We start from the raw sequence: 23,552 nt of genomic DNA, 5'->3' as shown, positions 1-23,552 counted from the left end.
TGCCCACTGAATGTGTGGATATACAAGCCCATCCCTTCAGCCTCACCCTGTACATCATTCCTGGGCAGTACTGAAAGCTGGGGTCAGTCATTTGTTTCTGCACATTCCTGCTAATCAGCTGGGGTGAAGGGAGGCTAAAAATGTATATAGTTTCTGAGCTACACCCACATCTGCCTGGAGGTTTCCTCCCTTGGGAAGAAGCACGGTCCTTGACCCGTTGATCAGTAGAAGCCAGACCCCCAGCCTGCTGCAGTGCAAAAAGTTCATTTGGCTGGTGCCTGGTCTCCTTTAAATGATTGATCCCTTCACTTTCTCTTTCATTATGCTTGGGTTTGCCCCTTGTGGAAGATTTCTGCCCCCTATGGTATATGCAGACTCAGGCGTTCATGAACTGCACTCTTTTTGGAGAAGCATCTCTGTTTAGGGCAGAAGCCTCCTCAAATGGTAATGAGAAGAAAAAACAGTTCCTACATATGAAGACAGCAGTGTAGTTTGCTGTTCAAGGGCTGATTTTGCTGAGGTCTTCTTCCCATAGTGGCAGAAGGGTCTAATGACTTGTGTGTCAGACATACTCTCTATCCACTCTCTTGTCCCTTGGGATATTCTGTAGGAACAGAAGCAGTCTGTATAAGTGCTCCCATCCTGTCCTCAGGTCCTCAGTGAATCCAGATACCCAGGAATCATTGGTAAAAGTCAGGCAAATGGGACTTTAAAACTGTCTTCATATTAATATATATAAGCTTTGAGCAAATGTTTATCTCGTGATGAACTAGATATCAGCAACACCATCACAGCGGTCACATGAGTAGCTACATTTCTACGATATCTTGTTCAGAATCATTGACTTGCATTTTCTGAGCTTTGTGACTCTGCTGGCAGTGAAAATTATCTTCTTGAGAAACTTGAATATTAGTAAATGACCAAAATCAATAAGTTGTTTGTGATCTGCAACAAGACGTGTCTGGGAGAAGAGCACCCATTCAGCTAGTGGACACATGCTTAAGAGTGGACACACTTATGAATATGTAAATCTACAACTGCTCTGCAGTTCAGCAAACTCCGAACTCCAACTGAAATTTCAGTGACCACACCCACTTCATACTTCTGTCCTTGACCTAAAGTGTTAAGAAAACAAAAATATCATTCATAAATCAGTTCTCTAGTAGCTTTTTAGCCAGACAAAAGAGTGGATAATCTTTAGTTGGGTATTTCACAGCAGTGTGATTAATTGCAGAATGGAAACGCAAACATATATGATTTGCTGCTAGACATGGCATTTGCTGATTATGAGAAAGCACTTAATGCATTAGGAGAAATTGATAGACAAAATTTTAAGCCAAGGCAGATGAGAGAGGCAAACTAAGATATATTAGCTAGAGATTTCCAGCATCCTTTACCTAAAGAAAAAAAGAGATAAGATATCATAATAAAAGCATATATATCGTAAGGAAATCCTAATGACTATGTATAACAATACCTCAAATAAGACTGAATTTGTAGAGTATTTCATGTTAATGGGAAAAAAATTTATGATTTTATTTTTAATAGCCAAACCAAAACAATAAAAACTGACAAGCCATGTGATTGATATTAATTGTTTTGCACTGTCTTTGTTTACTGAGCACTTCCCACTGGTTGCAGAATTCTTTTGATAATCCAGACTCCAGTTTTTATGTACATTTGTTTTCACTACCTTCAAATAAAAAAAATATAATGCTAATTATTATAATTATAGTAGAATTATTTTGGGTATTTAATATAATATAAAATATGCACATAGACTCCTGTTTATGAATTAAGATACTCTGGATCTCTGCTCTGGCGTGAAACATCTGCTATGCTTAATTGTCTGTGATATGGGAACAATGTCTTTGATTGCAACAGTTGATACCATAACAATTTCTACTCACACTGTCTCATTAATGTGACCTTACTACACAGAGTTAAGCCTTCTTTCCCTGGTAAGCAGACAATAAAAGTGGATGGGAGGAGTCCAGCAACTTTTGAAATAATTTTCTTGATGTAAACACGTTTTTTTTCTACTAGAACTTAGTTGCTGTCTACCTCACTGTGCCTTAGGGCTCCTGCACATTCATGCCAAAAACACATGCTGAAATTAGAATAGGCTTTGTTTTTAATAAGGAGCTTAGTCAATGCAGCCTATTCTTTGGCTAATTTTCAAGGGTTCAACAATATGGTCCCTTACTGATCCTCTCCCTTAGGGGAAATCTTCTCTGGAAAGCCTTCCCCTTTCCCAGCTACTTTCAGACCCAGAAGACTACAATACTTTGCCCAGAGTCAAACAGCTGCCCCTTGTCATGTTCATCAGACCATAGTTAGGGTCCTGAAGTATGAGCTGCACTGACACAGCACTCCATAGCACTCATGTAGGTTACGTCATCTTAATTCTGTGTATCACTAAGGGATATCAGCAGGACAAGGGAGGAAGTGCTTTCAACAGTCGCTTTCAGAACCAGTTGTGTAATTTATCATGGCAAATGGCATTTCCTGTTTTTGGTTTGAGGGAAACAGAAGAAGTATCATTGTGCTATCGGTAATACCTGATAGTACTTAACAGTATGTTCATGGTTAACATAAATTGCAGTCTTTATGGTTATTTGCTTTCTTTTCATGTAAGACTATAAGTAAAAAGAAAAAAATGCTGTGGAAGATTAGCCAGAAAAGTTTATTTCTTTTCTAAAATGCATATAGTTACACATATGTATATTAAGTGATCATACAAAACTTAACTCCTTAAGACTGTGGACCCACATATTTCTGTTTCTAGAAACATGGACATAAGCTTTTGCAGCTACATTGTCTTCAAGACCACACTGCTGAACCAGTTTGCATCAGCTGAAGTTGACACAGTAATTACACACGAAGCAAGATTTTGAAGAAAAAAAAAATAAATTTGCAGCATCCGTGTGTTGTGCCCTGTGCAGTCAAATAACGAGTCAGCTACACTTTTTTGTATATCTGCTGCTAAATGATCATAGAATTCTAATTTGGTTTATCAATGACTTCACACATGCACAAATATAGCCCTAGAAAGACCCAGGTTTCCCCCCTATTTTCCCCACTCAGATAAAGAGAAAAATAAAAATTCTAACACAAAAGAGTCCACAGAAAGGTTTTGGGGAGGGAAGAAGGTTGTTGAAGCTTTTGTTTGTTTGTTATCTATATAGAAACACACTTCTTTTCAAAGTTATAATCTCATTCTATTGGAATGGAGTGGAAATTAGCCAAAAGCAGTAGTCTCTCTGCTGCAGTATGAAATTCCTGTTTATTATTACAGTGGTTTGCATGTGCTGTGTTATAAGATTCTTTTTAATGGTTTTGATGATGTATTGCAAAAGTTAGGGCGTGCAGTCTTAGAGACTGGTTTCTGAGACCTCAACTGCCAAGACTTTGGCCTCTGATGCTTTCCCATATTTCCCAAAGTGTTCAGTATCCAGAAGCAACCTTTGTTCTAGTGGGAACAAGTGAACTCTTTGTCTTTTTTTTTTTTTTTTCCATCCCTATATATGCCACGCTGTACCTGGGGACAAGAATATAGCAATTAGGCACAGCCCTCTTGGTTAAACTGTACTTTCTAAGCACACCGGAATGTAATCATTTTAAGAGCTCTTGAGTTGAGAGCCCTGGACACACCCAGCATTCCACCTTTAGGTGATGTTATTTATTTCCAAAGCCATGAACATGAGCAGAGTTCAAGGCTATGACCCTGTCTCCCATCTGGTACTTTAAGCACTTTGTATTCCCAGAATGGCAGGAGGCAGCTATTCCGCTGAGACTCCAAGTCCGGGGTCTCCAGTGGGGTTTGCCACAGGGCTGCTTGGATGTAAAAGTTAAGAGGTGTTTTTCTTGTCCTGGAAATAGTCTAGCCATGCTTTTACTGTGACTAGGGATAACTGGGTCTTAACATAATTTGTCTTTCTATACTATGTTATGCTACACAGTGTAGATAATTGATCTCCAAAACCTTTTGGGTTATCCTTACAATGTAATGCTTTACTGTTCAGCCCTGCTAGCTGGGGTCCCGGAAGCAAAATAGCCATGTTAACATGTTCTCAGCAGGGCTAATTAGTCTGGGCTCAGAGCCATACTCGTGCAGCTATCCTGCTTCCAGTTCTGGAGGCAACTCATTCCAGACAAGATTTAACTTCCTGCATATTACATGCTTATATACCTCCTCTGTCACCATAATATTGCCCAACTACAATGCCAGCCGTGGGTAATAATTTTTTCTTTCTTGATTTCTCAATGATAATGATTAAAAACATTCTGAAACAGTCATCCCTAGAACAACTTTGGCCCTCATTTGCCCCTTGAGCGTCTTTGCAGCAGTGATTCTTTCTGCAGCCAACTCCTCTTGGACTTCCAAATTTGATATTTGTATAATATATGCCATTTGAAAAGTTTCAAATTATGTAGAAAAGCAGATGCTCATCATGTTAATTTCATTTTTAGGGGCTGATGTGTTGGAGACAGGCCAGTTCCATACAATATCTGCTTCTAGCTGTGATGGATTAAGAGATATAGCATGAGGCTTTGTCAGGTCTTTTAGTCCAACTTTCCTTATTGGCAAGGGTAGAAGCATAAGTATAGGAAGTTTTGTATATTTTCTGTCCCTCATGGGTGTGTTTCAATAATATAATGAGGGGGGGGGAAATCATGATTTACAGATGAAGCAAAAATATGTAAGTTATGCTTATGTATAAAGAGGTGTGACTGAATTTTAGTGAGCCTCAGGGAAAATGAAAAAGAAATTGCAGTGTCAAGATAGAGCTTTAAAAACTGGATTATGGAAGTGCAGCTGCACAACCTCTGAAGCAAACTCTGGAAATGATCCTAGTTACCAGAGAGACTCATTGCAGAAGACACTGTCAGTAACCCACTGGCTCAGAAGTGGAAGCCTGCAGAGTTAATTGGAGTGGAGTTCCTATGTCTAATCCAAAGTCCCTGTGCTTCCAAGTGCTTTGACTCAGATGTTCAAATGTCACTGAGTAGCAAATTTCTGATTTTGAAATTTCTTCATGTGATAAAATTATCTTCCTGTCTTTTTTTTTTTTTTTTCTGTCAGTATGTTTAATATGAGAATGTACCGTGGTTTACAGTTTTGCTGTTGAGTACATTGTTGCAAATGCAGATGTTTCAGAATTCTAAATTCTAAATGACTCTCTAAAATGATGACCTACCTTTGTTTTTTGGTCTCATGCCCTTCCCAGCTCTCAGCCTCTGGTTATCAATACTGTGGTCACTGTCCCACACTAGTGACTTCAGGCACTTGTAAATATCCAAGCAAGGAAATTCACTCCAGTAAAGGCAGATGCCTACTTCTTAGAGGAATACTGCTTCCATCTTCAATCCAAATTACTCTCTGAAGTACATATTTTCCACTGTCTATAAAGGGAGCTTTGCCCTACTGGGTCCCTGGAATGTGAAAATCAAGGCATTTTTATTTAAGAATGGCAATTCTGAATGGCAAATTCAAGCCTATTTGTTCAGAAAGCAACCAGTTTATCCCAGTGCTACATCTCACACTGCTCCAGTTTCACAACGTTCTTAATCTGTTCAAACAATATAAATTCTGATCTCCAGATTGACATTAATTGCATGATCCCTCAAGTCACTTGACTTACCTGTAGCTTCATGATGAAGAATGCTACCTTTCATAACCTGAAGGTTTTTATATCCTTTATATGTATCTATATCATATAATTTATATTATGTATATATGAAAATTTGGATGGCAGGTAAAGGCAGATCAAACACACTGGAATAAACCATGAACAGTTTATTCTAAAAATTTAAGTAGATTTTCATGAGAATTCCGTAACATAATTTATTAGTTCAACCATAAGTCTTTGCTAACTTCAGATTACCACTGAAGTTGGAATGAACAGCCTAATGGTAGATATAGTAGAGTACATCTATTTTGTGGCAGCCTTTGAACAGTTTGGGGAAATACTCTTAATACTAGCACACCTGCTGGAGGTAATCTTAGCAGGGTTGCTGAATGACCTTGAGGTAAAATGGGGTTTAATTTTATTCTTTCATCTATCCCAAAGGACATGCCAACTTGCTGTTGTCATTTTCTTGTCTTTACCTGAGCCTGTTAGTTTCTGGCTTTTGAGGGTTTTTCTCATGGTAAGTTTAGCAACAGTCCAGAATTTTTCTTTGCTGCGTAGTTAGATTTTCCGGTCTGGATCCCATCCAAAGATAATTTGGTAGAAACCTCTGGGTGTGATATTTAAATACTTTCCAAAATAAAAATCGACATTTTCCATAGTGAACCAAACAGTTACACATGCTCAGTGTAAGTACATTGTGGCTCTGGATGAAATAAAAACAACCCTGACTGCGGAGCAGGAACTCACAGCTAAACCACTATGTCTCTCACTCATAATTCAGACAGAGGGCTTTTCCATGGTAGATGTGTCCTATAGTCTTGTCATTTTTTGCTATTGTTGTGATAAAGCCCCTTTTTCCCATTGTCTTCATGCCTAGAAATGTGTGAACATCCAGAGTAGTATCCTTACACATAGGTCTCATATCTAGTTTTACATTGGGTCATATTGAGCTACTTGAGCTTCATTCTGGTTTTGTGTCAAAGAATTCCCTGCCTCAGTTTTGCTGGGCTCTTACCCATTTCAGCTGAGGAAGCCAAAAACAGGCTTGGCATTAGGCATGGCACTCATGCATGCTGGTGACTACATATATGTGTGTTCTTGCCTAATCCTGCTTCTAGATAGGCAAGGGCATCAGTTGAGACAAATGTTTAGCTTTTTTTCTTGGGTTGTTTTGTTTTTTGTTTTGTTTTGTTTTTTTCTCAGATCTATATTTGACTCTGGTTTTTGCAATCAATTTGGGACATGCACAGAACTCAATGAATGATTTGATCCACAGCCTATAATCTTAGTTTGTAGAAGATACTATTTATCCTGTCCAATTCTTTTGCAACAAGCAGTGTGGTTTTCACTGAGGGAATGAAGCCAGCTGGTACATAGTGGCAGGTTATGAGGTCAGCAAATACACTGCACTACTGACGGGCACCCTTTAGTCATAGTGCCTGACATGGTGGCTCTGTCTCAGGACAGGAAAAATAAACAGAGATCCAGGACAAGCTGTGAATTAGGTTCAGGAGTGTGATGGATGATGATTTCAGAAGGAAAAGTCCCAGGGACCAAGAGGCAGTCTGAGGTTTTGCAAAACTGAACGCCAGAGTATGAGTTTTCTGGTTCAAGTTGTGATGGTATCGAACTTTCAATAAAGATGCAGTTTCTATGAGGGGTCTGTGCTGGTTTGTGCCTTCAGTTCTGTTTTATTATGTGCGAATGCTACCACAGTGATAGAGATCTTGGAAAGCACAGTCCATAGTACTTTAGATCAACTAGTTCAAGCAGCAGAAGTATTATATACTAGCAATATCTGCAGTGTCTGGAGGGGTTGGTGCCATTTTACAGGAAGCAGTATGTAATCCTATAATGAGATGCTTTCCCCAGGAAAGATTCTGTAATCTCATAGAAAGAGCAGAATTACTACACAGAGTCACCACCTGGTTATGAGATGGGGACTGCAGACACAGAGGAAAACTAACTTTCCCAAGTTTGTACGATGTATCCATAGCAGTGCAGTCAAAGATCTAAAGTCTCATGTGCCTTCTTTCACTTGTTTATGTTTCAAGTGTACTTTTATTCTCTCTCAAGTCACACGTCATGTGTTGCTTGATGTTTTTGGATGTAACCCGTAGCCTGCTGAAATCCTGGGAGGAGTCTTTCATCTGACATCAGTATGGTTTGGACAAGAAATTCTGAACCTTAATTCCTGAAAGAGTGAATTTAACTTTCCCATGTTAGGTCAGCACTAACAGAGTCGGGTGGGGCTAGAATATATAAGTAAAATTAAATAATTATAAAATAATAATGAATTTGAAGACAGAAATTGAAAGAATACTGTTGGCTGTTTCTCCATTTGTAAAGTCAGCTGGAAGGCTTTTTTTTTCCCCTCCATAATGTAAGGCTTTGCTTCAGGGGATGCCATTTGTTTCTGGTAGCTTTGTAATGTAGTTAGGCTTCAGTAAGAGAAAGGCTCCAGGGCCTTTTGCAGTTTCAGCACTTTCCCCCTCTGTTCTCCAGCATTTCCTTTTATTCAGGCCAGGAATTCTCTTTGGATGGTCCTTCTGCACATCTTGCCACTGGCTGTAATTAATAACCTGCTTCTAGAAATTCCACTCATTGTCTTTTTTCTTTTTTCTTCCCCCCCCCTTTTTTTTTTTCCTTTTAGAAGCTGTTCAGGATAATTACTGTCTTTAAAGTTTTATGAATCACAGTGTTTGACATCTTTGATGTAGACTGATTTTTCAGATAACTGCACTTTTTGTTCTAATGTTCAATTTGTCACTGTTACTTACAAACAAGTAAGAGATTTAAAACCCCAAAGATGCAGATGTTCTTTAGCTTCATTGCCATCTGTTTTCCAGCCTACTGGATTCCAACTTGTGCATTTTAATGAAGCTGTGTTTATATAATATATATAAGATACAATAGAAAAGAAAATAGATACAACAGAAAGTCTTTAATAAGTTGATTTTTAAATCACTTGATCCAAGAGCAATATTTTTTATGACAGTTTTTATTTTTGTGATAAAGTTATCTTTAACTAGAGAGTTTGAAAAATGTGTTGTTTTGCTCTGTTGTACATAAATTGAAGATCAGAAAACTAAGATTTCAATGGAAGTCTCTCAAGAGAGGTGTATGATATGGCCTTAATTTACTTCACAAGTTTTACACTGTAACATTTAAATAGCATTTTTCCTGGTTGTCAGAAAGCCTTACACTTAGCCTGCTCATTGAAGTTGTACATCAGATAGTTGAATTCTTAGTGTAGTTTGGTAGAAACTTGATTTCTCACTCCAACAAATTGTTTCTTACAACCATCTCATTGAAAAGGGATGAAATTTTAGAATTTCTGTAAAATAAGAGTCTGTCTGATTCGTTAAAGTCATATTGGATTGCTTTCTCATTTATCTAGATAATTTCTGTGTTTAAATCTTTGTGATATATGGGGTAATATTTCCTCAACAGGTGACAGATTGAACAGCCTCCCCTTCTAGTTGGCAATTATCTAAATTTCTAACTCAGGCAAACACAAGCAACCAAGATTTTACAGGTACTACTTTCTTTTAAAAAGAAAGTATTTCAGGCAGAAGTGTTGGTATTTGTTGCAGCTTGTGAGAGTACAAAGTAGTAAGTGCTAATTAAAGCTTTATTTATATTCAAAATGAAATATGCAGTCTTAAGTGCCTTCATCTGTCCAGTAACAAAGTTTATAGTAAACACTGCTAATCCAGTGTGCTTAGAAGTGATATTTTGGGAGATAAGATTTCAGATACTTGAGGCTGCTTGGCTGTTACAAGGAGATTAGCCATATTTTTGGAATGAAAGGCTTGCTCATGGTGCCTTCTGCTTCTCTCAGCACTTAAATTTATCTTGTCTTCTTGTCTCGTCTCCCAGAAATATTTTGAGTTCTTTGTATTTAGACCCTATCTCTTGTCAAAAATCGTTTCAGTACATCCAGTTTATCACTTAAACAGACTTGAGGCAAATCCTTACTTGGTGTAAATCAGTTCAGCAGTCTTCTTAGGAGTTTAAGACTCTGTTGAACCCTTGCTTCTGTTCACCTATACACTGACTGGGCTTTGCTTTGCTGATTTTCTCTCTTCCATCCATTTTTTCTAATCCACTTACTACCCATCCTGTACATCTTATTATATTAATGTCCTGCTCTACAGACAGCTCACAGCATTTGTGTACATCACTGATTCATTGCAGACTGATATTAAATAATCTTTTTGACTTAAGAGACTGTCTTCTTTCTGTAGCAACCCAGTCTCAAAAATGTTTTGGGCCAGTATGTCCTTTGTGCAGCCTCTCAGAGGCCAATAACCATGAACTATGACGGTCCAAGGAATCTACAGCAAAGTGAGCAGATATGATGCAAAGTGAATGAGTTCATGCCAACATAGTCTGAAGGAAAGGAGAAAAACCTCATGTTCTCCAGCACCTGAAGCCTCAAGATGGGTCAAAAACTGACCTTATACACACCAAAAATAGTATAAGGAAAAAACCAGACATTTCCAGAGCTTTGTAGGACCAATACTATTTGAAGTCCAGAAGCAAAGATATGCCTATACTATTTGTAGTTTCTGAACCTCCTTGATTTGAGCTGAACTAATTCTATACGTAGATAAAATAATCATGTCCTTTGTCAGTTCCTGTGCTTTCTCTGTCAGTGAATCCTGTGTACATAGTAGGAAAGGAAAGACACTATTAATCAGAAATGACATAAAGAATTGAAAGTACTGTATGGCTGCTAATCAAAAAAATTCCCCAAAAGCCCCAAAAACCACAAACAAAAACATCCTCCTAGTAAAATGTCCACTTCATTTCATTCAGCCGTGGTGGTAGGAAGAAGCACGTTGAAGGATATGTCAGCATATTATATATGTACAACTGTCTGAATCAATGAAAGGTCTTTTCACTTTCTCAATTTCTGCACCATAAATTTGTCACTCTCAGGCTTCAGAAGGACTTGGTAGCTCTTGGAACGCTGACTGGTCATTGAATCCCCCTTCGTCTGTTACAAACTCTTCAGTGTTATTTTGGCAGCTTTGGATATGTAAGACACACCTAGAGAATGTCAGCTCTGATGCCTCTTAAATTCAAGTAACACAGTTAACATCGTGTCCTGGCTTGAGAGCATGTAAATACAGATAAATCTTAAATCCAGTGGAATCTTATACTTTAAAGCACATAGCACTTGCTAAGTTTGCTTCCTTTGACCGCAGTATTTGGTTCACACAGCTCTTTAGGTACTTGGTGGAACTACTGATTCATTTAAAATAAGCATTTGTGGAAATGTTGTGTTGGATCACAACTTAGGAGTGTAAAACGCAAGTATATATCTTTCCATCTCAGGCAGAAGCTGAATGCCTGCAGTGACTGGAGCTGGAGCTAGACAAGAGTCCTTCTTCCATTCCAGCTCCATCACTTTCTCCATGTATTCTGATCCTAGCCAGGCAGTTAGCTCCTCTGATGCTTCGCTGCATCCACCAGAAATCAAAGTGGAAGCTCTGCAATGTGAGAGTTGCTTAGCTAATCCGAATTGCTAGAGGAAAGAAAAGCTTAACACTTCTTGCTTTTTAAGGTTCTTTTTCGTGTCTTTGTAGTTGGTTGGTTTGAACTGCACCACAAAATTTATTTGCCATGGCTTTGAACAGAACACACACATGCAGAGTTTCTTTTTGCTATTGGCTTCGGGCTGCTAATTCTGACACCTTTGTAATAAATCTGTTGGGTAGATGCAAAGCTTTAGACTTGGCAGGACCTCAGGAAATCAAGAGAGGAGCCAGCAATTCTTGTAAGAGCAGGGGTTCCAAAGGCGATATATGAAGTGGAATCATTTCCAACTGAGTTAATCTATTTAAAAGTAGCAGGTACATGAAAAGAGAAAGTGGTTAGAGTGCATTACCGGAGAAGTGTTACTCCTTGTGAAGTGGTTTCAGCACTTAAACCCATCTTTCTGAACGCCTGTAATGTGTATGACACAGCCCTGAAGGGCCAGATATGATCTTCAGAAATGACATGTCATTTCCACCACCCAGTATTTCTTACTGGCTGGTTCTATACCTTCAGGGTTGCAAAGTCAATTAACAAAAAACTGATTTCTCCTAATGAATCTGAAGTGGTTGAATATTTATTGTCAATTTTTTGGTCCTGTAATTTACAGCTCAGATCCCCTAAGCCTGAAAGTTTTTAAATGAAAGCAGTAGGCACCTTCATGAGGTAATTCAGAACCTGCAGCTGGGAGACTACTCTTGGTGATAACATTTCTCTTAAGTGTTTGAGTCCTTGTTCCTGCTGGTATATCATTGTCCTTACCACTTTCAGAATGAAAAATGTCGGGGCCTAAATAGCTTTCTGCAACCTAAATAGTTCTGCTGTTTGAGACCAATGGAAGACAGATAAATGTAATTAATTAGATTTTTCATATACGCAGTGGAAGGAATACATGAGCAAACTCCTAGTTCCAGATTCTTAAAATTTAAATCTTCTAAAATCCACTACCCATACCCCCCTACTGACCCAACTCAGTAGAAGGAAACCTACCCTTCAGGAGGGTAATTCAAATTTCAGGTGACCCTTTATAGCTTTTTCTTTCTCCAGTGACTAAAGGAAATTTGGAGAAATATGCTTATGTTTTGGAAACCCACAGTAAAATAAAAGGAAAATAAAAACCAAATCTTTTGTGAAGGATAAATTGATATTTCCATAACAATGATTATTAAAATAATATGACTGGTTTTTCCTGGAATGCGTTTCTCTCTCTACTATGTTCACAAAGCAAACAGGGTAGTATTTACATTGTAAGCTGCTGATGATTATAGTTTTTCTTTTTTGAGAAATCTATCCAAAACTTTCAGTACTATTATTTGATTTGTAAAGAATTCTCAAAGAACAACTGATTGCAAAAATTAGCATCACAGGGAGCAAGAAATCACATGATATAGACCTATGTTTTCACAGCATTCCAGTCGTAGAGCTGATGAGAGAACTTTGCAATCAGATTTCAGTGTAATTAGGAGATTTGAATTGGCCACTCTCTGAACTGAGAAGTAACTATGGGAGCTACTTATAAAAAGGCTGTCCTACACTGTTTCAGGGAAAAAAAAATAATGAAAAAAAGGCCTTGACGTTGTGGTGAGATCAAACCGTGGAATCAGACAGAAAAAGTGCAGTCTGTGCTGCCATATGTTTAAGCTATTATCTGTTTAATGTTAAGGTATTTTCATTTTCTTTTTGTTAGAATGATATGGGAGGCCAAAGGAGCCTAATAAACAAGTGGACAACTTTTCTGAAAGCCAGGCTTGTGTGTTCCATACCTGGTCCTGAAGGAGCAGACACACATTTTGATGAGCTGCGTAAGTTGATTTATCTTTAATGGTCTATTTTAACATTAATATTGCCTGGTTTTTTTAGTTTTGTTTTTGTGTTTTTGTTTTTTTTCTCCACCCTGATTTGTAGAAGCACTGTTTCATTCTGACTTTACTCCTCTTCCAAACAGTAGTAGTAGTATCTCTGACTTTTATCAGAAGTCCGAGAATTGATCTGATCAGAATTACAGAGTTTTTCCCTTCCCCTCCAGAAGCTGGAAAGTGAAAAACTGATTCTGTATAAAAACCAGACTACCTGCAAATGGACACATTTCAGAATAGTAGCACCAATCCACGTGGCATAAGTTAAAATTCATACTAAAATAAAGCTTTGTTATATTTTTACAGATCTCCAAATTATAAATGGTAAATATAGAAATAGTCAGTGAATGTTTAACTAAAAAAAACCCCTAAAACATATTTTTCCCATTGCAGAAGATATATTCTTACTTTCAACAAGAGACGAGAGAAACCCACTTGTATATGGAGTCTTCACTACAACAAGGTATGTGTCAGGATCATGTTTGGCTCTGGGAACAAATGTTAAAGGTCTTACTCAAGTCTTTTATACTCTCTATATACTCAGGTCTTTTATACTCTCTATATACTCAGGTCTTCTATATTAGGTCCTGATTCTTGAGAGCAGTTAGAGATTGCTAGAATAAGGCTTCCAATATCAGGGCTCTAGTCACTGAGGACAATATTTTTCAGAAATGGAAATAATAAATTATGTCCCTAAACCTTTGTGTGCCTGACTTTTGAAAATGATTATAGAAAACAATGAAAATGTAACAATCAAAAGCAAGCTAGTTCATTTCAACCTCATCAAGTTGAATTTATAAATTTCTATCATATTTATTGAGTAACCAGTATTTGGTACTTAAGAAAAATCTTTGTCATGAAGCAGTATTTCTGTAAGCAGCATCTTGACAGCTGCTGTTTTTTAGTATCAAAACTACTCCCTAAGCTGATAGTTCAGTGATTTTATAGACTAGAGTTTATGAAAGAATAACCCAACTTTATCTCAAAGGGATACACTAAGTAATTAATGACCTCTCAGCTGCAATGGTGAGATGCTTTCTATAGAATTGTGGGAAAGAAAATAACTCTTTTATCTCCAGAACCTTTCAATTAAGTGTAAATAATAAAGACTAGCCAAATGCTGACCAGTGATAGTACAATGAAGAATAACCAAGGCACTCTTTAATTCAGAAGCAGTCACCATAATACCTATGCAGATATATAACCACAAAAAATATTTAAAATTGAAGTAAACATTGCACAATAAATGAAATAGCTTATGAAGTAACTAAAGTACGTCACTAAACAATCTGACATGATGTTCTTTGGAAAACTGAAATGTTTGGAAGTTTTTTTAGAAAAATACATTAAAAAAGGAAAAATACGTAGAAAAATAAATAAATGGGGATTTTTTTTTGTCATTTGAGGTTTTTTTGTCTTTTCAATGCAACTTGTAATTCTCAGGGACTTCACCTATAATATCACTAATATACAGACTTCCAGATGTGAACATAATGTAAAGGAATGTCCTTAATTTGCACAAGATTCTAATCAAAATAGCTAGTAAATGATAGCTGGAAACTATCAACCACTAGAAAAAATGACAGTCTATCAAGTGGTCCCAAAGGCTAATCCAGATTTCAACCAAGCAAAGCTTTAAACTGTAACAACAGTGACATTAAATATCTGTAGTTATCAGACCTGTACACATTGTTATTTAGCACCACTTATATCAACTGTCAGGTGTCGGATTGATCTAAACTCCTTTAGACTCTGTGAAATTAGTTAGTCCACTGGCTTAGACTCTGAAGAGGTGTTTGCAGTGTGCATACCAACCCACCTTCTCTTTCAGCTCTGTGTTCAAGGGCTCTGCAGTGTGTGTGTACAGCATGGCAGACATCAGAGCTGTGTTCAATGGCCCTTACGCTCACAAGGAGAGTGCGGATCATCGGTGGGTACAGTACGAAGGTCGCATCCCATATCCCAGACCTGGTACAGTAAGTGTCTCCTTAATTACATACTTCTATTTTTACTCAAAGACAATCATGCTTCACACCCCTCCCAGGATCGGTAATTTACGTTTTCCACTCAGGATGTTTCAAATTATCCTCTCAACTCTTTGCCCTCTGTTGACAGCTCTTCTACCTACCCTGTAGGTATATAAATATACATTTTTCCATGTCTCCAAGATAACATTGTGTCCAGACTGTCTATTTCCTGATTGTCTCTCATATTGTGGCCTCCCACTGTACAGCTATATTTCTATCTGTTGCGATCACCTCTAAGGCATTAACACTGCATAAAAAGCCAAAACCACTACTTTATGGAGTATTAAGTTATGATGAGGTATTTTATTTGAAGTCTTGTATTTCTGTTATCTTCATGTCTGTTAAAATCGTTGAGATACCGCCATTGATTCTGTTTTGTGTGGTTTTGCACATTTGTGTTTTGAAGTAAAATAAGGAGGTAATTGCTGGAGATTTGCTGTGATAAAAGATAAGCAACAGGAAGAAAAAGAGAAGTCTGGTATGTGGAAACACTTTTAAATCCCAGTCTCTTAGACTTCGGCTGTAACAGTCAGGCCAAAACAAGGAAGAAAACTTTGCAACAGTTATTAAAGTTTTCTTTTCCCATTTCTGTCTCGGTATCAAGTTCAGAAAAGCACAGGCCGACATTACAGGTGAGGAAGAAATGGTGTTTTCAAAAAATACATCACCTTTAAAAACATAAAAACTTTGATCAATTCTTTGTATGTAGAATGTAAAAGAGCAATGATTTTATCTGGAATAGCTTGATATTTTCTTGGTCAGGTATTCAGTGAACTAGTATTAGGCAACTGCTTAAATCCAGCCCAGCAGTGAGCTGTCAAGGCTGGACCTTTCCTAGGAGGTGTTTGGCTGTTCCTGCGCTATTTCTCTCACATGAGCATGTAACCTTTGCTTCAAGCCACATTATCTAGTCAATTTAGTTCGTCTTTTCACACATTTTCTTGTGTCCCTGTGTTTTCTTCTTCATCCTTCCAGTGGACTCAATTGCGTGGTCCAAGCTCATGCTGTTTGTTGCACACGGTGGTCCAAGGGCTTGAAAATCAGGCCTTGAGCACTGATTCCTTTCCGCTGCACATGAGCCTCAGAGGCAGTTCTCTCTCTAAAGACCAAAGCAGCTCAGAGACTGATTTGGCCTGCCCAGGATCTGTGCTGATGGAGCAAATCCCACCTAATTTAGACAATTTAGGCTTTGCAGGCTTATGCATCTCTCTGCCACACAAAATAGATAGTGCCCCCAGGAAAGAAGATTGCATTCATTTTTTTTTTTTTTTTTAATTGCATGCAACTCTATAACTGGTTAAGAAGTTCAGATGAATTTAGTTTTAAGTACAAAAATGGTGCCAGGGAGAACAATAGCTGGTCCCATGGCATCTAAAGAGATTAAAATAACTCTCTTGAAAAATTCAGACTGCCCCATAAGGATGAACACTCTGCACAGATAGACGCGTCATAAGCTCATTGCATTTCTGAGTGTATTAGCCATCACATGGTTGAGCTGGGATTCACAAGGAAGGAAACATGTCATGCTGAAGCATGTCAGTGCTGATCTTTATCATTTGATTTGAATATCCATGGTGCAAGTATTTTAAAAGTTGGAAAGTTTAAAGATAAACAGATATTTTCCATAAGCCTGCCCTTAACTCTCCCAACTACTTCCTTTAAGCACCTGATAACAGCTGTCAGAAAATAGTATCATAAAAGTCCTTTGAACCTCCACAGTCAGTGGATTTCTGTAGGAGTTAATCTGACCAAGGACTGAGAAGGGAAGTGGATTTACTGAAGAAAGCTCTCAGAAGTAATCTTTACTATATAAATAAGGTAAATGTATTGCTGCATAGCTTTTTATTTGTTGTCTTAGTGAGCTGGACTGCAAAATACTTCAGGTTCAGTAGCTTAATATAGATTATCCCAATAAGTAGAGTCATACCACACTCTTCTCTTGTAATGGGTTATGCCAGACTTGGATAGGAACAGATTTAGACTGGAATCTGAAAAGGCAGTATGGTGCTCAAAGGCAAGGAAAAGAAGCAGCACGAACCTTACAGAACACTGCATTGTGAGTGCTGAAATGCTCTTCCTTAAAGATTAATTTCATCATTTCTTGCCAGTTATGAGGTGGTTCAGGAATGTTCAGAACAAAGCCAAAGAGGGATAATCTATCCTTTTTTAAGTTACTAGAACATTTTTAAATGTAAGCTCCTCCCAAGTGCTGCCTACAGCTGGCATAGCCAACACTGCTCTGATTCTATATTTCCTATATTTTAAGTTACGGGCAAAGTCTAAAAATGGCTATACTAGGAAGTGTGTTTCTTTTGATGCTTGGCTTTGAGAGAGGCATTGACTTCCTTTCCACATTTATACAGAAGCAGGAGACTGCTTACCCTAATTTAACTTTCTGCTCAGCTGCCTTTATCTCCTAAGTAAATAAAGCTGCTCACTATAGAGGCTGTGACCACTTTGATATTGAAATTTTGACAAAATGCTTCCTGTGGTAATTTGTGTCTGAGATAAACTCTGAACATGACTGTGATATCATGCCTTTGCAATGCCGAGCAGCAGCAGCAGCCCCTGCCTGCCCATGGTCCTGGAGCTGCAGCAGGGTCTGCCTGCCCTCTGCCGTCATTGGAAGATCCCTGGACAGGGTGAAAGGGCACCTCTGGCACACTCCACACCATTGACACTGCAAAACATACAGCTCTTTAGCTTCTCTAAACTGTATTAAAGTGCAAGTGGAAATAATGGGAATTAAACAGAGGCAAGACTTCAAATATATTTCCATTTGGAAATAAAAAGAGACAGAAAAAAAACATGAATCAGGCAGCCCTGACACAAAGGGCGAGTTGAAAAGCAGGGGAGCTTTTGCTCTATCTGCTTTAGCTGTTTAAAAATTGGACTTGCATGTCTGCAGCTGTCCCCAGATAACAAAACCAGTTTTCTTCCAGTCTCTTAGGGTTTCACTCAGGAAATTATCCATTAATAAAGAAACCATGGATGACTTTCTTTAAAGTGTGTTCTGCATTCTGAAGCAGGCTTTTCATAATGTGGTCCTGGTAATCACAGAAGGCATTCGAACAAGATTTTCAGTGAATTAGCAGGAAAAAAATTTTCTAATTTATTTAGCTGTATGACAGCAACTCATAGCACCCATTTGGAAATTCTGATGGCATACACAGGAGTGATCCTCATTTCACTGATGGTGAGTAAGTGTCATTAAGGTGAGATTTTTAGAGGAATATCAGCGTTTAAAGATCCAGATTAACACTTAGTCTGATCTACTGCAGAACATAGAACTGTTAACTGCTATTCAAGGCAACACCAAATATTTTTGATGGTTCTAGATATTTTACTAACTTATTTGCCAAAAGATCAAAACTAAGCTCTGAATAAGCAAAGTAAGTGTTGCAGTCTGTCACTTAGCTACAAGAAGAAACAGACCTGCACTTTGCTCTTGTACATTGAATAGTTTAATGTCTCACCTCTTTCCACTCCAGATCTGAATATGGACCCAAGCTCTTGAATTCCTTGTGTTTTTGTTTTTTAAAACAAATTCCCTTACAAGTCCTCAGATTCTCCTCTAATCATAGAATGAATGCACTAAGTAGGAAGTGACCCATCAGGGTAATTGAGTCCAACTCCCGGCTCTGCAGAGGATACTGCAGAATCACACCATGTGCCCAAGAGTATTGTCCAAATGATTCTTGAACTCTGACAAGCTTGGTGCTGTGACCACTTCCCTGGGGAGCCTGTTCCAGTGCCCAACGACCCTCTGTGTGAAGACCTTTTCCCAATCTAACCTAAATGTCCCCTGACTCAGCTTCATATTTTTTCTTATTTTTTTGTCTCTATTGCTTTTTCTCCCTCTGTTCAATGAACCCCCACCCTTTATTTCTTCTGCTAATCCAGTGCACAAGCTGAACAAGATGTGGTGTCCATCCTGCTGGGACTTGGCTGTGCCACAGAGAAATACTGTCTGCCAAAAAGCCTCCCCTTGTCCTCCCATCTGGTTAGTTTTGCTGCTTTAATAAGCTTGTTCATAAAACATTGAGGGTTGCACAGGTTTCCCTTGTTATTTTTAGACTTATCTTCCTGTTTCACGTATCTTTTATGGGACAGACTGCATTCTTTGCTTCTCCAGTTCCTCTCTCCTTTGATCTCCTCACTGTAAATGGGACTGCTTAATCAAGCAAAATGTTTCACTTTGTGGGTTTATTTTCCTCAGAAAGCCTCCTACACCTTCTGTTACTTACCAACCAGTTTTCCCCAACATGAATCACCTTCCAGTTCATAGCAGCCTTTGGAAATACTGCAAACCCTGTCATCTTTCCTGACGGCAGAGGTCAGCAGAGAATTGCAAAGTGCCACCTGCAAAGTCAAGTTCACTCACCCAGCTGGTCTCAGCTCAGTTAGCCTCAGATTAATGCTCTCTTAATTTTCTCAGTGTTTTCTATGAACAGCACAGGTGTGTTAAATGGAAAAGCAATGCAAAGTGCTCAGGACAAACACAAGAACAGAGTAGAATAAATCTTGCACAACCAGTGGCTTACAAACCCTTAAAAAAAATAGGGACTTAAATTTTTTGTTTGTGATTTTTGTTGTGGGGGTACAGTGAGTTTGATTCCATTTAAAATTTACACTGTTTGTTTGTCTCCTACAAACCTGATTTGTTCTCTCTCCCCTGCCCTCTTCCAGGCTCACTCTGAGTAGTTGCAAGGTTAGTATGAAAGTCTCCCTACTGAGTGTCCAGTCCTTCTGGTACAACTCATCCACCCTGTAGGGAAGCACTAAGGCTTTTTTCAGGCATGTCCAAATGCAAAATGTATTGTGCAGCTCTAATCAGACTACAGAAGAGAAGCTACATGGTACTTAGACCACTGAGGAACCCGTTTTACCTTCAGAAGGGCTTATGGTTGAACCTTCAAAGGCACATAAGTGCCTATGCCCTGAGAGTCATCTCTAAACTACACAACATCATAAATCTATAAATACCCCGGTTTTAAAGTCTTTCTGGGCATCTTGGAAGCTCTAACCAGTCTTCAGTGTTGAATCTTAACCCCTCAGGATGCAGCCTTTGCAATACTTTGTAAACTCTACAAGTTAAGTTCAATGTGTTGGGTGTGTTGGAGGTCCCCATTTAACACAGAAGTGACTGGTTGAAGGTAGTTCCTCTATTCTACTTTTTGTTAGATGCCTACTGTACTCAATATTATGAAATCTCTGTTGAGTATCTAGCCTGTGGGTGCTTGAGTCTCAGTGTTAAGTGGGTCCAAGGATCCATGTGACAAAACACTTTTTAACTGGCATTTTCAGCACACTTGGAATAGAAACCCTTCCGAAGCTCCCAGGGAACAGCATTCTCTTTTAAAATTGACAGTAGACATCAGCACTGCTGAACTACAGATTCATCATTAATGAAAAGGATATGTTTTTACATTCCCAGATAATTGTCACAATTTTAATTGGTGTTAGATCCAGCAGAGCTTACTGAGTTCACTGAATGGTGTGAAGCACTATGCAGTTTGGCACATTGGAGGTTTATTTAGGAGCCCAGCTTCTGGCACCGGCTTTTGAAAATCTTGGCCACAGTTCCCACATAGTGTTAACACGGTCGCACCGTGTATCTCAGTACTCTGTGAGATCTACACATCCAGCACTCTGCTAAGCTGCAAACTTAATAAGACAAGTGAAAAAAGGAGAAAAGCTTACATCTGTGTGGTGTTGTTAATTTAGTGTGCATTTGCTTTTATTTGAGAAAGATTAGCCTTGACTTACCACCTCATGACTACTTTTGGATACAAATAACAGGTGAGAGAATAAAAGGCATATCTGTAGATCACCTGGGATCAGGACTTAATCCAGAGTGATTATTGTCAAATTTAGCTCACACAGAAGGCATTTCAAAAACTTCAAGAAACTAATGTATTGATTCCTTAAAAGTTTTGTGCCACAGAGTTTAGAGAGCAGTTGAATAGAGATGCCCTTAGCACTACCAGCTCTGTTTTTGTTGGGGTTTCTCTTCTGTTGTTGTTTTGTTCTGTTTATTTTTCTTAACATGTATATTTGTACCAAGTTATCATTCATGGTAGGAAAGGCCTAAGCAACCTCAAGAATAAATTATATAGTGAATGAATTTCCAGCAAAATTCTTATCTAACAGTACTAATTTGACTAATTTAATATGATAAACTTTACTTGATGTCAGCTATCTAGAAGAAAAGCATCACACATAAGCTGGTTGTTTAGAATTCTTTATCAGAAAGAAAAAGATAGACACCCCCTCTGTGCAGTTCACACACAGCCAAGATAAGAATCTAAGTCAGGAGAGATGAATCCCACCCTATTGCAAAAGCAGAAAATGCTGAGAGAGCACAGCGATGGTGTTATAAGAACTTTTATGGAGCCAGATTCTCTTGTAGTCCACATGAAACAACTCTGCCAACCTACTCCTGTGATGTTTGATATAAAAGTCAATCTCTTATTATCTCCAGTGGGAGATGTCACGTATCTGAGACAGCATCTGGTGCTGATGATGTGAATAAGTATCCTCTGTGACCTGGGCAGAGAACACTGGTATCATTATCATGAGACCTGCAACAGGATGTGAACTCAGAGATGAAAGGTTGCTTCACTCACCCACTTGTCCACGCGGCTTTTATCATCCTACATCCTATTGATAGCCAGGAAAGGAAGCATAAGCCTACAGGAATTGTTCTGCAGTGATGGGTGGACACAGCATTAAACAACGGCCTGAGGACTTTGCCAAAGGATGGCCAAAATGAATTTCTCATTCCCCTGTTCCATCCATCGTGCCACAGTGAGTGATGCCTCTGGAAATAACTCCCTCAGCCAAGCACAACAGGGTCACACCTGCCCAGCTGCTCTTCGTGGTCATACTGCCTTAGGATAGGATCCAAACCCCACTGAAATAATTGGAAAAGGCCCTGTTGACTTAAGCGATCTCTTAATCAGACCCTTAGTCCTTGTTTCTACTAAATTAACTGTGCAAGCTGGCAAAAGATTTCCCTGTATCATGCATGGTAGGGTTTGGGCCTTTGGGATTACTGTAGCAGCTCTCTAGTTCCATATTGTTAGACATTTTATCCTAGTGGTTTTTAATGAGAGATGTCATTGTTTTCATCTTCCTCTGTTGATATGTTTCTGCCAAAAATCTAGGAGATCTTTTAGACCCAAGGGACTATTTCCATTTTTCACATAGAAATAGATTTTTGAGATTTAGCTGTGGATAGGTGAGCAATTAGCAGATTTCCAGAAGATGCTCCTGGTAACTCAGTGTAGTAAGTGAGAGCATGAACTATGGAAAGTGGACATACAAGGGAAAATCAACCTCAAGTACATAGTGGGGGGGAAGAGTGTTGTTGCATGGTTGAGGAATAGAAGAAGTGAATTCGTTTGCTCCAAAGACAAAGTTGTCATGCAAGTTTATTTCTATTTATTCCAACAATTTTTTGTGCAACAACTGTAAAGGTGAACATCCTTTTGAAGTCACTAGGGTTTTTGAGGTCTAACTGTAGTATGTGACAAAGACTTGGATCTCAGTTGTTCTTAAGGTAAGATGAAAATGTTCATTCCTGAGTTACTGCTTGTGCAGAAACTGTACACATGATTTGGTTTCTGGGTAGTTATTGTGCTGTCTGAAACATTTATTCCTTATTACGGTTTGTTTTATTTTTTTTATCTCAAAGTCTATTTTTTGTCCCAAAGTCATATTTCTTTGTGAAATTATTCAATGGATATTGTTATCTTCAAAACTAAGCTGACTACAGCCCACCTCAAGGATGTAACCTTGCAAAGACTTTAATTCATGAAAGCACAGCAGAAAACAGAATGTGGGAGATCATACCTAGCAAGCCAGAGGGTGAAGTTCTTACAGGACTGCTGAGAGAAACTCCCTAGGGATAGCTCACTGCAATATGTGTTTCCAACAGAACTGGGTTGTTTCAATAGGACTTTTCTTCTTTCTTGCTCGTATTCAACTGTCTTTTGAGCGGTTATCACAGAACAATACAACCCTTTATTTTTCTCTTGTCTGTTCTTTCACAGCCATACATGAAATTGTATAATGAAACAAACCCACTGAATATGTGATGGAATTTATCTTAATTCAAACTGGCACGGATTTGCTGTTCATGGGGAAATTGCCAAAATCTATTAGGTGATGCAGGGGCCTAAGACATTTTTTCCATAAACATTTCAGATCCTTTATGAAGATGGGGATGCACAGGCTTAACTCTTAGGAATTGAAACAACACTAAGCAAGTGGACACTTGCACAAAGTCTGTGAGGTCTCTAGATAGCTGTAAAATTCAGTCCAAACAAGGAATGCAAATAGGTCGTAGACTGTTAAATCACGCAAGCTATAACTCAGTTAAGTAAAAGCAGAGGTCAAGGTTTAAGTGCAAACCCAATAGTCATGGTGCTGTTTAATGCTAGGATAGAATTTTCTCCAAATGGCACCCTCCCTGTGGCAGT

General features: G+C 38.5%; 1 protein-coding gene across 3 annotated transcripts in view; it reads left to right on the top strand.

The window, feature by feature from the left end:
- SEMA3D (semaphorin 3D) overlaps nt 1-23,552 on the top strand; it is a 137,966-nt gene that overhangs the window by 88,386 nt on the left and 26,028 nt on the right. For all 3 annotated transcript variants that reach the window (XM_064656449.1, XM_064656451.1, XM_064656450.1), the window contains exons 9-11: nt 12,871-12,985; nt 13,433-13,502; nt 14,871-15,015. In XM_064656449.1, coding sequence (XP_064512519.1) covers nt 12,871-12,985; nt 13,433-13,502; nt 14,871-15,015 — 330 coding nt within the window. The remainder of the gene's footprint in view (nt 1-12,870; nt 12,986-13,432; nt 13,503-14,870; nt 15,016-23,552) is intronic.

The sequence above is a fragment of the Pseudopipra pipra genome, chromosome 5 (assembly GCF_036250125.1).
Source record: "Pseudopipra pipra isolate bDixPip1 chromosome 5, bDixPip1.hap1, whole genome shotgun sequence".
Taxonomy (NCBI): domain Eukaryota; kingdom Metazoa; phylum Chordata; class Aves; order Passeriformes; family Pipridae; genus Pseudopipra; species Pseudopipra pipra.
The sequence above is the reverse complement of the archived record's forward strand: the minus strand, read 5'-3'. Positions and strand labels throughout refer to the sequence as shown.